Source organism: Periplaneta americana, chromosome 8 (genome assembly GCF_040183065.1).
Source record: "Periplaneta americana isolate PAMFEO1 chromosome 8, P.americana_PAMFEO1_priV1, whole genome shotgun sequence".
NCBI lineage: Eukaryota > Metazoa > Arthropoda > Insecta > Blattodea > Blattidae > Periplaneta > Periplaneta americana.
In genome coordinates, this window is record NC_091124.1 from 31,101,480 (window position 1) to 31,116,633 (window position 15,154).

The 15,154-nt window shown below is 34.9% G+C and overlaps 1 protein-coding gene across 1 annotated transcript; it reads right to left on the reverse strand.

The window, feature by feature from the left end:
* Positions 1 to 346: 346 nt before the first annotated feature.
* On the reverse strand, positions 347 to 9,346 carry LOC138704620 (cuticle protein 67-like). Its single transcript, XM_069832704.1, has 2 exons — positions 9,207 to 9,346; positions 347 to 909 (listed from the first exon to the last, which is right to left on the reverse strand). The coding sequence occupies exons 1-2, from the start codon at positions 9,216 to 9,218 to the stop codon at positions 445 to 447; spliced, it is 477 nt and encodes a 158-aa protein (XP_069688805.1). The 5' UTR covers positions 9,219 to 9,346; the 3' UTR covers positions 347 to 444.
* Between the last annotated feature and the right edge of the window lie 5,808 nt (positions 9,347 to 15,154).

A 15,154-nucleotide genomic window follows, 5' to 3' on the forward strand; every position in this document is an offset into this window, starting at 1 on the left:
TGGTCCAAATTCGTCTTAAATCTGCAAAATATAATAAGGTGACGATAGTTCTCTTGATTACATTTTAAATTTAAGAAACAACATTTTTAATCGTAAAAGGGTAAGTTACAAGTACCTGGCAGTCTCAATCCTGCATAAAATGAGAGGGAAAATGTTTCTGTAGCCGTCCTAAACGTCCTATGGAAATAGTGCGCAGGAAGGTGGGATCGTCCCATACTACAACATTTGCCGGCCCAAACGTCCCAGGGAAATCGTCCCAGATGGCACGTATTTAGGTGGGATCGTCCCAAACGTCCAACGCTGCCAAATATACTTCAGGTTCTGTGTTGAATAAAACAACTGCAAGTTCTTGTATGATATATATTTGGATCTGATGTATTTTACATGGTTGCAAGTGAGGAAATGTTGAAACAAAATAACTTAAAATAACAATTGAGCATCTGTTTAATAAGCATAGGCAATGCCCAAGCCGTTCGTGTAGGTCATGTGGGCGACGGCGGGAGCGGCGGAGTAGGCGACGCCCAGAAGACCGTGTCCGGTGGCGATGGCAGCGGGAGCGGCGTAAGCGGCGGGGGCGGCATAGGCGGGTGCGGCGTAGGCGGGGGCGGCATAGGCGGGGGCGGCATAGGCGGGTGCGCGGTAAGCCAGAGCGTGGGCGGCGGGGTAGGCGAGGGCGTCGTTGCTCACACGGACGTCAGACTTGCGGACGCTGGAGTAGGGGGTGTCGATGGTCTTGGAGTAGGTGGACACCTGTCCCAGGTTGCCGTAGCTCCTCAGGATGTTGGACTGTTGGGAGGTGATGGCGGGGGTGGAGACGGCGGCATAGGGGGCGGCAGCGTAGCCCACGGCGGCGGGAGCTCCAAGGAATCCGGCGTTGGCGACAGCCACGAGGGCAGCGAGGATGACGTACTGGAAAATAAAATATCAATAAATCTTAAATCGTCTCTCTTACAGCAGAATTGTTAACGAATTAGCCCTTCCAACCACCTGCTAGACTGTTACAACAACGCGATCAACTCACCCCATTGCAGTCAACTACTCTTTAAAGGAGAACTGTAGAGAAAATGAAATTTTTGCAGAATCGTGTTTTTTGTTATATTTACAGCTATTCTTGTTAGGCCTTGAAAGTTAGAATTCCCACACAGAAACTTGTTGCTAGGGAAACCATCTTTCATAACATAAAACTGTACTGAAATAGACTATTTACAGAGCACTTATTGTTACTCAGTTACCATTACACTGCAGTTTTATAAAGGCTTTGGAATAATATTGCTCTAAATTTTCAGTGCAAAATACATTGTATTTGCAATTTTAAAAATATGACCATGCTCTACTCGTTTTTCAAACTTTTCCTCGGTTTTGTAAAAAGCATTGCTATATTTTGAAGACAACTGTGCATTAATTTAAAGAAAATGCTGCCAGATTACAGTGAAAAAAGATAATTTATGAAATAACTCCAACATATTCTTTAAATTGTTTTATGTTACATAGACTATATATTTTCTTTTAAAAGCAGAAGAGTTAGAAAAAAAATTCCTGCAAAAAATTGTTAAGCATGGTATAGTGAATATATGAGCCGTTCAGAGCAGAAGTGGTGTAAGTCAAAAATGGGTAATGAGGATCAAAGTAAACATTCTGTAAAATACAGCGCAAAGTAGCAATTAATATTCAATTTATTTAAACTAGCAAGAAGGACATATTAATTGCTAATGTGCGCTGTATTTTACAGAATTTTTACTTTAAACCTCATTACCCTATTTTGACTTACACCACTTTTGCTTTGAACGGCTCATATAGAAAAAATCAGCTTCTTAGCTACAAAATTCTAGAAGTCTTAGTGATTTGAATGAAGAAAAATATACAAAATATTACGGCGAGAAAAAATGAATTTAATATTGTCACTTCGAGAGCTTGGACCTTTAGTTATGACGTAGTTAGGAGATTTTCCAATCGTCTTACGCCCTTGAAACGTTGCAAACATCTGAAGTAGGGTATTAGGAGCCATATAATTACAGAAAAAAAAACATTCATTTTTGTCCAAAAATGTAATATTTTTTATAGATCTCCCTGAAGATTTTAGATTCAGTTCTTTGAAATAGTAAGTGGCCCACTAGATCTTACAGAATTTCCCAAAAGTCTCCATACATTGGGAATATCAGTTCAAAAAATAGAAATGTCACAAAGTGCTCGATGTGGCCACCCCGTTCCCCAGATCTCAAACTCTTTGATGTCAACCTATAGATTCACTTTAAGCGGCAACTCTATCAGCAGAGAATCAATGACTTGGAACACCTGCATGTCCATATCATCGACGTATGCTGTCATGCGTCGCCGGACACGTTGCAGTGTGTGCGTCACAACTGGTTTGATCGCATTTATCTTCAACTGACTCTCTAAGGCCGCCATATTCAGCACATTATGTTACATTTCTATTTTCAACTAACATTTCCTATGTATTGAGATTTTTTGGGACACCCTGTATATATCGTTGAAGATGAGATCTGTATGCAATTCGGGAACGTTGGAAGTATTAAGTTTCAGTACACGGTGGAATACCCAAATATTCTGCTCCTCAATTGCGCTTTCTTCTACTTTTCACTTTAGGGATGACGTGACACATTTGTGATGCAGTTCCTTTATATAATAGGGTAGAGTTGGGACAACGCATGTTTGGATTGATAATACGAAGTGTTGAATTAAGGAATAATATTTTGAGAAGAGGAGTATTCATCAAAACAAAAAAAAAAGTGTAATAAGTATAATTCTAACATTAATGCCTTTGAAGAAATGAGTATTGTGAAATCGGTATTGTATGCAAATGTGATTACTTCGCTCGTTTCTTATTGCAATACAGTAAACAAAAGAGCAAACAGGCGGATATGACATACCTAAAAACAAACGAGAGCCAGAAGCTTTCATTAGAAGATATGCTGTTGTTACAATACCAGTTTTACAGGACTTGTTTTTTTTTATAAAAATATTAATTTTAGGGCCCATTTTATTACATTTTTTTATCTTGTTTTGGTCAATACAATCTCCTCGCAAAATATTAGACTCTTTTTTCAACACCCTGTATAACGACTTAGAAATTGGCGTATGCTAAGTATCTTCGTTTCGTTGCTATGGAAATAATTTAGTATAGCCAATTTGTGGAGCATTATAGAAATAAATACAGCTTGCATTGCCTCAAAGCTAACCTACTATATGAATAAAGGAGCGCTGGTAATTCAATAAGTTGAGAATCATGTTGTTAAGTAACAGATGATTGACTAGTAAATCAGTGCATTTACGGGATGAGAAATCAAATGCTAGTTTTTTTTTTAATTTGAGATTATTTTATGAAGCTTTCTCTAAATGATCTTTAATTTTCTTCATAGTAAATCACCAGAAATTTATTAAATATAACTTATTAAAATATGTATTCAAGAAAGATTGAATGCAATATTTAGAAAGTCTGAATAACTAAATATAAGACTAAATTAATTATTTCATTGAATCTCGATCCTTGCTGTATGAATACGTATTTTAAAGACGATTACAACAATGTAAATAATTACTAAAAAAATTGACTGTCGTTTAACTGATAATCGAAGACAATTTATTTATCTTTCACTTCTCACTCAAGAGATGGCATAACGGTTGAGAGTAAAGTCATCTAATGATTAGTGATTGATTAGTAAACCAGGACACATTTGAGGTAAAAATCATAACAGTTGTTTCTGTGTAATCTGGATTTACTTATTTCAAGTGTGCGGTCGAAGTTTTTTATTTCTCTTCATAAATGATTGAAATTTAACTTATTCGAGAATCTGAATATCACTGAGTTAAATTTCTCAAAAAAAAAAAAGAGAGAGAGAGAGAAGCGATATTGAGGAAGTTTTAATAAGCAAAATGTCAGATTTCTTTCCACAACATGAAATCATTTTCTTTCCGTTTGCAGTCATATGCGAAAGGGTTACAACAATGTAGGCCTAAATGATTTCTCAAAAATCGAAATTTGCAATGATATGTTGACACATATGTTTGTCCTTGATTACGTGGTTCATTGAATCGTAATGAACGTGTTTACATGTGACGCTAATCCTTGAACGAGACATTGTCCGCTCTCTATCACTATCTGTTCCGGTATAGCCTAAGGGGAATTAGGCAGATTCGCAGACAAAAGATTAAATAATTCTGCATATTATAATAGTTAATTCAATTTAGGAAATGTTTTTGTAACGTCTCATTTTTCACTTTATTGTAAGTAATACAATAAAAATTAAGAAGATGTCGTTGGATTTGATTGGACTAATTGTCGTTGTGTGTTTTTTTAATATTTCATTACGATTTATTGTCCACACCTGTGGAGTAACGGTCGGTCAGCGCGTCTGGCCGCGAAACCAGGTGGCCCGGGTTCGATTCCCGGTCGGGGCAAGTTACCTGGTTGAGGTTTTTCCGGGGTTTTCCCTCAACCCAATATGAGCAAATGCTGGGTAACTTTCGGTGTTGGACCTCGGACTCATTTCACCGGCATTATCACCTTCATCTCATTCAGACTCTAAATAATCTAAGATGTTGATAAAGCGTCGTAAAATAACTTACTAAATTAAATTACGATTTATTTTTATCAACAATTATTATTTTCTGATAAATTTACTTCTAAATACTGAATTTGAACTAAATCCGAAATCGCTATAAACAGACTGGATGCCTTTTTTATGCGTCAGCGTTGTTTGAAAACGTAGATCCTCGTAAAGCTGTCGAAGTCGATATTTTCAAGAACACCAGTACTTTCTTTATATTCAAGTAGCCTAATAAAAAAATTAATTCACCATTTAAATCATAGAAGAATTGAATTGTAGGCCTATATCTCGATCGATACTAGTTTTCAATTGTTTTATTTCGCTCGATTTGAAAACCTTTCATTATAAACATAACAAATGAAAGCTTTTTAAGCTCTTCTTGTGTATTTTTTTATCGAAAACGTTTTCCTCTATACAATGGCTTTTTCTGCACACACGAATAATTGATCTTATCTTATCTTATGAATTCAAAAGAAAATTTTCAAACACTCTGAGGTCTAAAAATCTAAACGGTTTGTGATGTAGATCCTGTATTCTGTTTTCCTTCCGGAAGTTTGTTAAGGCTATATTAGAATTTAATGTTAATATCTTTTTACTTAATAAAGTATAGTAAATGATGAAGGATGAATAGAACAGAGAACAATTCTCTCTGGCACCGGGATTCGAACCCGGGTTTTCAGCTCTACGTGCTGACGCTTTACCCACTAAGCCACACCGGATTCCAGCTCCGATGCCGGATCGAATTTCCACAGTTTAAGTTCTATCTCTCAGTTTTCCCTTTGGTGGCCTACCTTCACGTACTGTGTCACAGAATACGTGACAGTGGCACAATGTTCAACACACTATGTAAAGAGGTGCACTCATTACGAGTTTTAATGCGCTGTTGTTTTATTGCCATTTAATAAGTATTTTGTTTCGATCAAAAGCTGTCTACTCTTTTCAATTTCTCAGATTTATTGTCATTATAAGAAAACGATTAAATTCTTGAAAAGATTATATTATAACAGATAAAGACTCTAAAAACTGTATCACATCTAGATCACCTTGAAGGTCTCACAGCTCAGAGTTTTACTTTAATAACTAAACAAAAGAAACGCGTTAACAGCAACCTCTTAAAACTAGGCTGCTTCTTGTCGAAAAACCCAAAACGTATTAGTGATTACGACAAAGTGAAATTCTTCAAAGTACCTCGTACATAACTACGAGTATAATCAATAATTTCGGAGACATTGGGCGCAATGTACACAAGCGGAGGCGAGACCTGGCATGTGAGATGTGCGATAGGGGAAAGAATGAGCTATCAGAAAGAGAATTTGCTTCATGACGGTTAATATTATACGAATCTACCGATAAGGGAAGGCATAGGTGAAATCTGACCAAAAACTTAAAAAAAAAAAAAAAGAATTTTTATTTTTATATTACCGGTAGTGATTAAGTACTATCTCTCTAGATTCTAAATCTAGTTTAATTTTCGTCCTAGTGACCACTTAAAGTATTCACAGGTATGCCAGATGTAGATGTAATTTAAAATTTGTTTTTCTCCATTTTTTTTATATTTCTCAATATGTAAAACATTCCACGTGATGGAGTTTTATAGCATTTTGCTTCAAATTTTCAACGTGTACTCAGAAAATACAACTAAAAAAATTTTGTCATATAAATATTTTGTATTCTTTATATTTCATAAGTTATTAACTGGTAAGCATGGATAAATTACCAAAAATAATTAAAATTAGTATCCATCACATTCAAAAAATGTTATCTCTAAAACTAACAAAAATTGAACAAAATCATTTGACAAAATTTTATATAAACATAGAAAGAATAAAATGTATATTTTAAAAGGTGAAATTCTTCTACCTTTATCGTATATATATATATATATATATATATATATATATATATATATATATATATATATGGTTACACTCATAAAAATGAAAATAATTGTAAAACTAAATATACATTAGGAGAGGCACATCTAGTAAAAATTTCATCTCATTACTGTCAAAACTGTATCATTTAGAAATTTCACCTATGCATTCTCATAAGGACGTTTATCTCAGATTAAAACCTATCTTTCCCCTCCATACCCATTGATCATATAACCCGGCACATAAAGTCACAGGACAGGTCTTGCCTCCTCTTCTGTACTGTACGTACGAGTGGTGTCATGTATTTACTATTCAACAAAGATCCATTGCTCTACGCGCGTGGTTATGTGAACAACGTAAGCTTACGTGAAGTCCATATATTATAGTGCTGATGGGTAAATCCATCGTGTTAGCATCTGAACGTGTACGAATATAACATTTTATCAAAATTAGGTAAAATTGAATAATTGTCACATCCCATGCCTCCTTGATTTAGCACGTTGTTTTTCTATGAATTTTCAGAGATTTCAATATTTACGATGGCTTCTCCATAACGATCTCATGCAGTATTTACATCGTCTCTGAAATAATCTCTATAGAGGAAATAATGTTGCTTATCTCCTCGAATGTTGCACTCGTGGTTGTTCTCATCTTACAGAAATATCTTCGTGGTCAACCCATAACGATGCTATACCATATTTGCACCGACACAAAATAACTACTGAAATTTTAGAGTTATGTAACTATACAAAATTGATTTTAAAACTATGCCGGGCAATTGTTTTAGAAAATAACCGTCCTGGCCATCAACAAAACAAATTCTAATCCTGGTTTCGGCATAAAATCCTCATACCTAAATATAGTTAATAATATATCACTGTAAATTTTCATTACAAATAAAATAATAATGTGAAATTGAATTTAACACGCTATAGCGCATGTTTTTAGTTTAAAACCCTCTTTTCCCATTGCAAACATCCAATTGAATTATTATGCAGGATGTCAACCCAAATCTTTAGCGTAGAAGTGAGTTTGAACTAAAATCGTATAGATATATTTCGTAAAATACAGGGTGGAAGTAATATAACTGTACAGATTTTAACAGCTTATTCTAAGAATAGAGTACAACAAAAAATTATAATGACATGTTAAGGCTGGTTCACAATAAACCGGGAACAGAAACGAGAACGGAAATAATGTTAAAATAAACGTATTTAAATGTGAGCGTTCATAATTGACTATTATGAATGCTCACATTTAAATACATTTATTTTAACATTATTTCCGTTCTAATTCTCGTCGTTTCCGTTCCCGGGTTATTGTGAACCAGCCTTTAGTCCCAAATGAATACTTTTCTTAGGAAAAATAATGTTTCCCTAAATGTTGACACTGTCTTACTCGATAAGCACTATCCGCAGGATTCTGATTTTTACTATTACTATCAGAGAAACTTCGTAGTTTTTCAATAAAAGGACTGTTTTCTAGCGCATTAAATAAAAAGATTAACATGTTTAGTTATTTCCTGCCATTAGAAAGTCTGGGAACCCTACAGGAGTGACTAAGGGATAGAATTCTACGGATCAGACCGAGTGAGTGTGTGTGTGTGTGTGTGTGTGTGTGTGTGTGTGTGTGTGTGTGTGTGTGTACTTGCTTTCATAGGTGAACCAGTAACGCGCTGTTGCCAAACTACTCAGGCTTTCAGCCTAATTTCGTAATTAACCATTCACTTAATTATTATAAGACGCATAGTAAGTTTTTTAAATTTATTTCATGTATTCTATTGCTCCCTTCAATCTCTACTGTTCTAGACCTTTCACTCGGCATAATTTCACACCCTATGTAACTACTTGTCCATTAATAATTAAAACTCGGATTTCTTCAGAATTTTAAATTTAGTTCTTCAGAGCAGTCTTCTTCGTTCACCACAAATCAAAAATTGGATTGTCAGGTATTTCAACTAGATGTTTGGGTGTATTGCAGGTATAATTTAACAATCTGTACTAAGTTTCTCTACTCTGAATCCGTCTTCTTGATCCAAATTTTCAAATTTGGTTCAAATTTGGATCTCTTTGGTATTTGATGCCCGTAATACTGCGTGAAAAGTAAATTTAATACCGTTTTTTGTACTGGCACATGTTGAATCAATTTTTAAATTCTGTAGAAATAGATACTAAAATTAAATTTAACACTCTGTACACCTTCCCTTACTCTATAACTAATTGCCACTACTAAATAAAGATAGGTTTTCTCCAGGAAGTTTAATTTAGTTATTTTGCGTGAAAGTTGAAGCCAAAATTAAAATGCTACTAAACTTTATGTTAATATTAAATTTAACATACTATGTAACTCCCCTTTCCTAACAACCCTCTCATTTCACTACAAATCCAAACTTGGATTATGTGGAATTTCAATTTCAATCTCAGCTATAACAATCAATTTTATTTATTTGTTATTAATATAATAATAATTATAATTATAATAATAATAATACCAGTTGTAGATGCAATTTAATTTTCTATAGAAAGGAACTCTACTCTGAATCCATTTTTATACTTCAAAATTTTAAATTCGGAATTCTTTGGAATTTGAAGCCGTACTGGGGCACGAAAATAAAATACAGTACCAATTGCTGTAATAGCACACAAGTACTAAATCTAAAATCTACAAAAGTAGATACTAACATTAAATTTAACACTCTGTATATACTTTTCTTCAAACATCTAAAGCAATCGCAGACCGTAATAGGTTGAACCTTGTGCTTCCCTACCTTGAAGGCCATTGTTGCGGTTGTTGTGTACAAGTAGAACTTGATGTGGAATTTAATGGTGACTCTTGTCGGCACCTTACTTTTATACACCAAATTTGTGGCAGGAGGGGACAGGGTTTGGGAGTCGAGGAGGGCGATGGCCTCTCGCCGGCTCGGGCGGGTTCCTGATGCAAGAACTTTCGCTGCCAAGGCGACTGGTAGGACACGTGTGATATACGCAGGCCACATGCGCACAGGTGAAGGTGTGATCCCGGTGACCGGCAAAAGAGTCACCTATTGTCTATGACAAATCACCAGCGCTGGATTTCTTATTCTTCAAGCATTCCAACTTAGAAGTTCAGTACGGCTTCAGTTGTTGACGAATCTCTTCTGTAGTCACTCCACTTCCTCTTCCCGTTTGCTACAATCATCTCGGACGTCGTTTTCAGTTGATTCTTAAGTACGTATTATAAATATCCACGCTTCTACCTATGTAATGTATTCAGAGTGAATCGTAAGTAATACAGAATGTCCTAAATTTATATACAGGGGAGAATCGGGTAGTATCGGACATCGGGTAATATCGGACATTGCGTTTCTTTCATCTACCACCATATGGTAGTACCTGAATGACATGGTTACGTTTCTCTATGCGATATCACAGAAACGTAACCATGTCAATCAGGTACTATCATCGTGTGGTAGATGAAAGAAACTCACTGTCCGTTATTACCCGTGTCCTATACTACCCGTCTCTCCCCTACACTCTTTGAAATACTATTTCACAGCAAAGAAATTAGATAGAAATACGATTCCTGCTGTATATAATTCAGAAGACAGTGGAAAGCATGGAAACATGTTCATCTGTTTATAAACAAACATGGCGGTGCAATTATCGTTCTATGAACGTAAGTGGATACTGAAATGTTTTGATAATCCATGTTGAATCTTTCGTACACTATTTTTAACACTTCGATATAAATAATACCCATGATCCAACAACACTACAATGAAAAAGTGAACACAATCAAATACATAGCACAAGAAAATGGTTACAACCCAAACATAATAGACAACATCATAAGGAAGACAAAACAAAAACTCAACAAACACAAAAACATAAAAAACACAACACAAACACAAGAAATACATCACACTAACATACGAAAACAAAAACACACACAAGATCGCATCCTCATTCAGAAAACAGAAATACAACATAGCATAAAGAACAGAAAACACACTACAAAGACATCTCAACACACAAGCAACACAAACAAATAAATACAACCACACAGGCGTATACAAACTTACATGCAATAGTTGCGACAGTTTCTGCATTGGACAGACAAGCAGATCATTCCAAACTCGATACAAAGAACGCACTAAAGCAATAACCAGAGGACACAATACATCTACATATGCCGAACATATAACTAATGCTAACCATACATACAATAACATAAATACAGACATGGAAATCCTACACATACAACCCAAAAAACCAAAAACTCAACACACTAGAACAATATGAAATATACAGACACACTAAAACACACCCCAATCAAATTCTCAACACACAGATCAATTTCAGAACACACACACTATTTGACACAACTCTTCATCACACGAACGCATCCACACAACAGGCACCGAAGTTGAGATAGCGCCGAGATCTAGTAGGCTCTGAGGATGGTGTCGAATAGCACTGAAACAGCTGTAAGCCGCACATGCTTACATAATTAACACGAGTAAGATCGCCATTTAATCAATTATTTACTGAAATGTTATTGGAAAGTGTAAAATGTTGTTGAGGTTCAACGACGTTGGAGGGTTGAATTTGGAATACAACCACCAACAAGGTTAACCATCACAAGAATCCGAGACAAGTTTGAAGTCGACGGAACGGTGCAGGATGTGTTGAAAGGGCGGTGCGGAAGAAAGAGAAGTTCCACCGATAACGAGAGTGTTGATGCAGTCATGCAGTCTTTTGCACAATCCCCAGAGAAGTCAATGTGACAATGTTCTCGTGAGATTGGTATCAGCAAATCCATTGTTCATTGAATTGTGCGAGCTCAAAAAGCCTTACATTCTGAGACTTGTCAACGCACTAAATGTGGACGACCCAGAGATGGATAGGACGAAGAGGAAGTGCTGTGGAGTTCCCGCTTCGATCTCCCGATTTAAGCCCTCCAGACTTCTACCTATGGGGAGCTCTAAAGGACACAGTGTATGCCACAAAACCACAAACACTGGAGGAACTGAGAGTTCAGATTGAACTTGCCTGTAATGATATTCCATTAGCAACAATCCAATTGGTATATCGCTCTGTTGTACGTCGTTGTTGGAAGTGTACTGTGGCGGAAGGGGGCCATTTTGAACATTTACGGGCTTAAGGAATATAAAACCGCAAAAATCGTATTTCTACCTCATCTCGTTGCTAAGAAATAGTTTTCAAAATGTGTATACATCAATTTGAGACACTCTGTATAATTAATTTCAGGGAGTTATTCTTTCAGATATCTGAAACATACTGTACATACATACATACATACATACATACATACATACATACATACATACATACATACATACATACATACATACATACATTGACACTTAAATGGACAATGCATTTCACCAACATAAATTGGGTTTTAAGCTCTTATTAAACTGCATTTAAGTTAAATTAAGTTAAGTTATTTGGTCATTTAAATAATTAATCCTGCGTTAACGACGATAATTTTCATCATGCCGAGGACAATGAAGGACTTGGTATTTCGAAATGGTGATTTCTGACCAAGACGGGCGAGGGTAATTTCAGAAAGAGAAGATTATATTAATACAATGGACGAAAAATATCTGCGAATACAGTTTAGGCTAAGCAAAACATAAGCATTGTATATTTTGAATAGTACAGAAGGTGATTTAAAATTTCAAACTGATAGTTAAGTACTTCGTAATATGATTTAAGTGATAAATTTATTGAAGAAACGTTTAATTTATCTTCGGTTGCCTAAAATATGGGAACTAAATTAATATGAATAACATATTTATTATGTAGGCCTAATATTACATTTGAAGGCATTAGAATAGCACAAATCGATGAAGTATTTCCATTTTGTTTGTTGCATGATATTTCCTTGCATCTACTTTCATGTTATCCCGATTTTGTCTTCAATGTTACTGAAGATATTAGAATGGGATTTCCTTGCATTGAAATCTCTTTCTACTTATTTCAAACCTTTCTCCTTTTCTTCTAAAGTCTACCCATCCGTCTTTTTGCTTTCGATGATTTTAATATGTTTTGAGGTTACCTCTGTTTATGATGAAATTTTCTTGTCGTAATATAACAAATGAACTCAATATATAGGTCACTGCTTACATTAACAAGGCGCATGGCCTTCGAAATTACGATTTTACCACAGTCTAGTGCATACAGTCACGAAGGTTGAGGTGATTTTTTGCATTTCTCGCGATAGAATGCTCCAAGCGGTTAGCAACTGACAGTGCTAGGAACAATAGACTGTGCGATAGTAGCGATCCTAGTGGCTAGCAACTAAAGTTCAACTGTCATTGGATGCATATTCCCTACGTATTCAGGGACGTCGCTAGCACCCCATAAAAATCTGTAACTGATGTTTCATTATGATCAGTAGGCTACTGTTCCTTTCAACTGCCAACAGCATAAAACCTCGTTTTGATGTACTGATAAATAAAAATATAACAAAATGCTATTGTACATTTAAATAGCTATAAAATTTCTATTATTTCTGTAAAATAAATATTTCTTTATTAATTAATAATAGTCCAAGATAGTTTTGCAACACTGAACGGGAATTCATTTTATAAGCACTTGTAATAGTACTTCCTTTTGTGTATAATTTGTACGAGATCACCCCTTCTTCCAGTCCACCCTTATACAGAGCGCAGCTAATATCTGCATTCCGCTCATGAGCTGTGAGCACCCCAAAGGGCAATTTATTAATAAAATACTAGGCATAAATTATTTTGAAGAACTAAAACAAACAAACAAACAAACAATTTCTTGGATGTGAAAAAACTACGTCCCATAGTGTATCGTAATGGATGTGAATAATAATAATAATAATAATAAGAATAATAATAACAACAACAATAATAATAATAATAGTAACAATAACAACAACAACGACAATAATAATAATAATAATAATAATAATAATAACAATAACAATAATAATAATAATAATAATAATAATAATAAACAGATGTATAGTATGCGCGCAAGTGCATGAGAGAACATTTTGGATTTTTTATGTACCACATTTTTACAGCTCGCACCCCATTTTTAAATCTCGCACCCCATCCGCACCCCCCTTGCTCTGATCCTGGCGACGGCGACGTCACTGTACGTATTGAGCTTTGTGACTGTATGTACTAGACTGTGATTTTACTATAATTCCGAAGGCCGTGATGACTTAATTGGAAATAAAATTAATTTACTTTATTTTAAATGTGTATTAGTTTGGTGAAATGCAAACGAATTAAATACAATTTAACTTCTGCATTTAAGTTAAATTACAGTTAGTTAATTGTGGATTAGTATCATATTGGTGAAATCGGCACTTAGTCTAAACGTATTGTCAAAACTGTCTAATAGGTGAATTGTAATAAAGACGCATAATTTAGGATCAACGACAAGAAAATCTAACAAACACCTTTTCCTTACGTTGAGTTAAGAAAATAATATAGTTACATATCGATGTCGCTATTAAATTCTCCCTTCTGACGTCACATCGTTGCTTGCGTAGACTACGGCGCGACGTCACATTCTTAGTCATAACATGGCAAACACTGAACAAGTTTATATATAAATGCACATTTAAGGGGTTAGGTACAACTTACAGTAGTAAAATTTTTGGAAATAATTCAACGTTTTTTCCTCCATTACTGTATCTTGTACAATAATGAAAATTAGTATGTGTAAAACACTGTCCTTCTGCTATATGAAAAAAAAAATATTTTTACGATTAAAAAAAAATACATTTTTTTTTTTTTTCACAATTAAAAATAGTGGCAGATCACTGTGCAGTGATAAAGCGTTCCTCTCATAACTCATAAACTTGTTAACTTTTTCATGTTCTCTCTCCTTTATTTTATTGCTGAAACTAATATTTATAATATCATGCTCTTTCAACTATATTCCTTAACAAATAATATTTTTTTTATTTTGTGTTAAAGAAAATACTGATATTTGACCATTTTTTGAACGAATTTATTTTTATCAGACAATCTATCAAATGTAGAGGAGTGATCTTGCATCATGTTGTTAATATGACATGTATAAATACACAGAAAATATTTCATCACAGAATGTTGGATAGTTTTTGAGTTGTGTAGGAAAGGCTTCATCACTGCACAGTGAACTGAATTTTGAAAAAAAAAAAAAATGTAAATAATTTTTTAAAATCATAAAAATAATTTTTTTCATGTAGCAGAAGGATAGCGTTTTAAACATACCGATTTTTATTATTGTACACGATACAGTAATGGAGGAAAAAATGTTGAGTATTTCCTAAATTTTACTGCTGTAAGCTGTACCTAACCCCTTAACACGGGCTAGTATATACAGTCACGAAGCTTGAGTTTAGAGGGTGCCAGGAACAATAGACTGTGCAGGTACTATTTCGTATTGTCTGTAATGAGGCGATAGTAGCGATCCTAGTGGTTAGCAACTATCTATGGATGCATATTGACTACGTATTGAGCTTCGTGACTGTATATACTAGACTGTGCCCTTAACATGCTTTGTTTTATAGACCTCTGAACATGTTTTATATTAGGCGATTGTCAAGATGGCCATGGCTAGATCAAGATAACCATGTGCGTTTGATTGCATAGTTGGACATCCATAGTACAATACCACGGGTCTGAATTGTGATCGTGAATCAATCTCCAGACTTAGCGGAATTGGGGACACTTGTTTG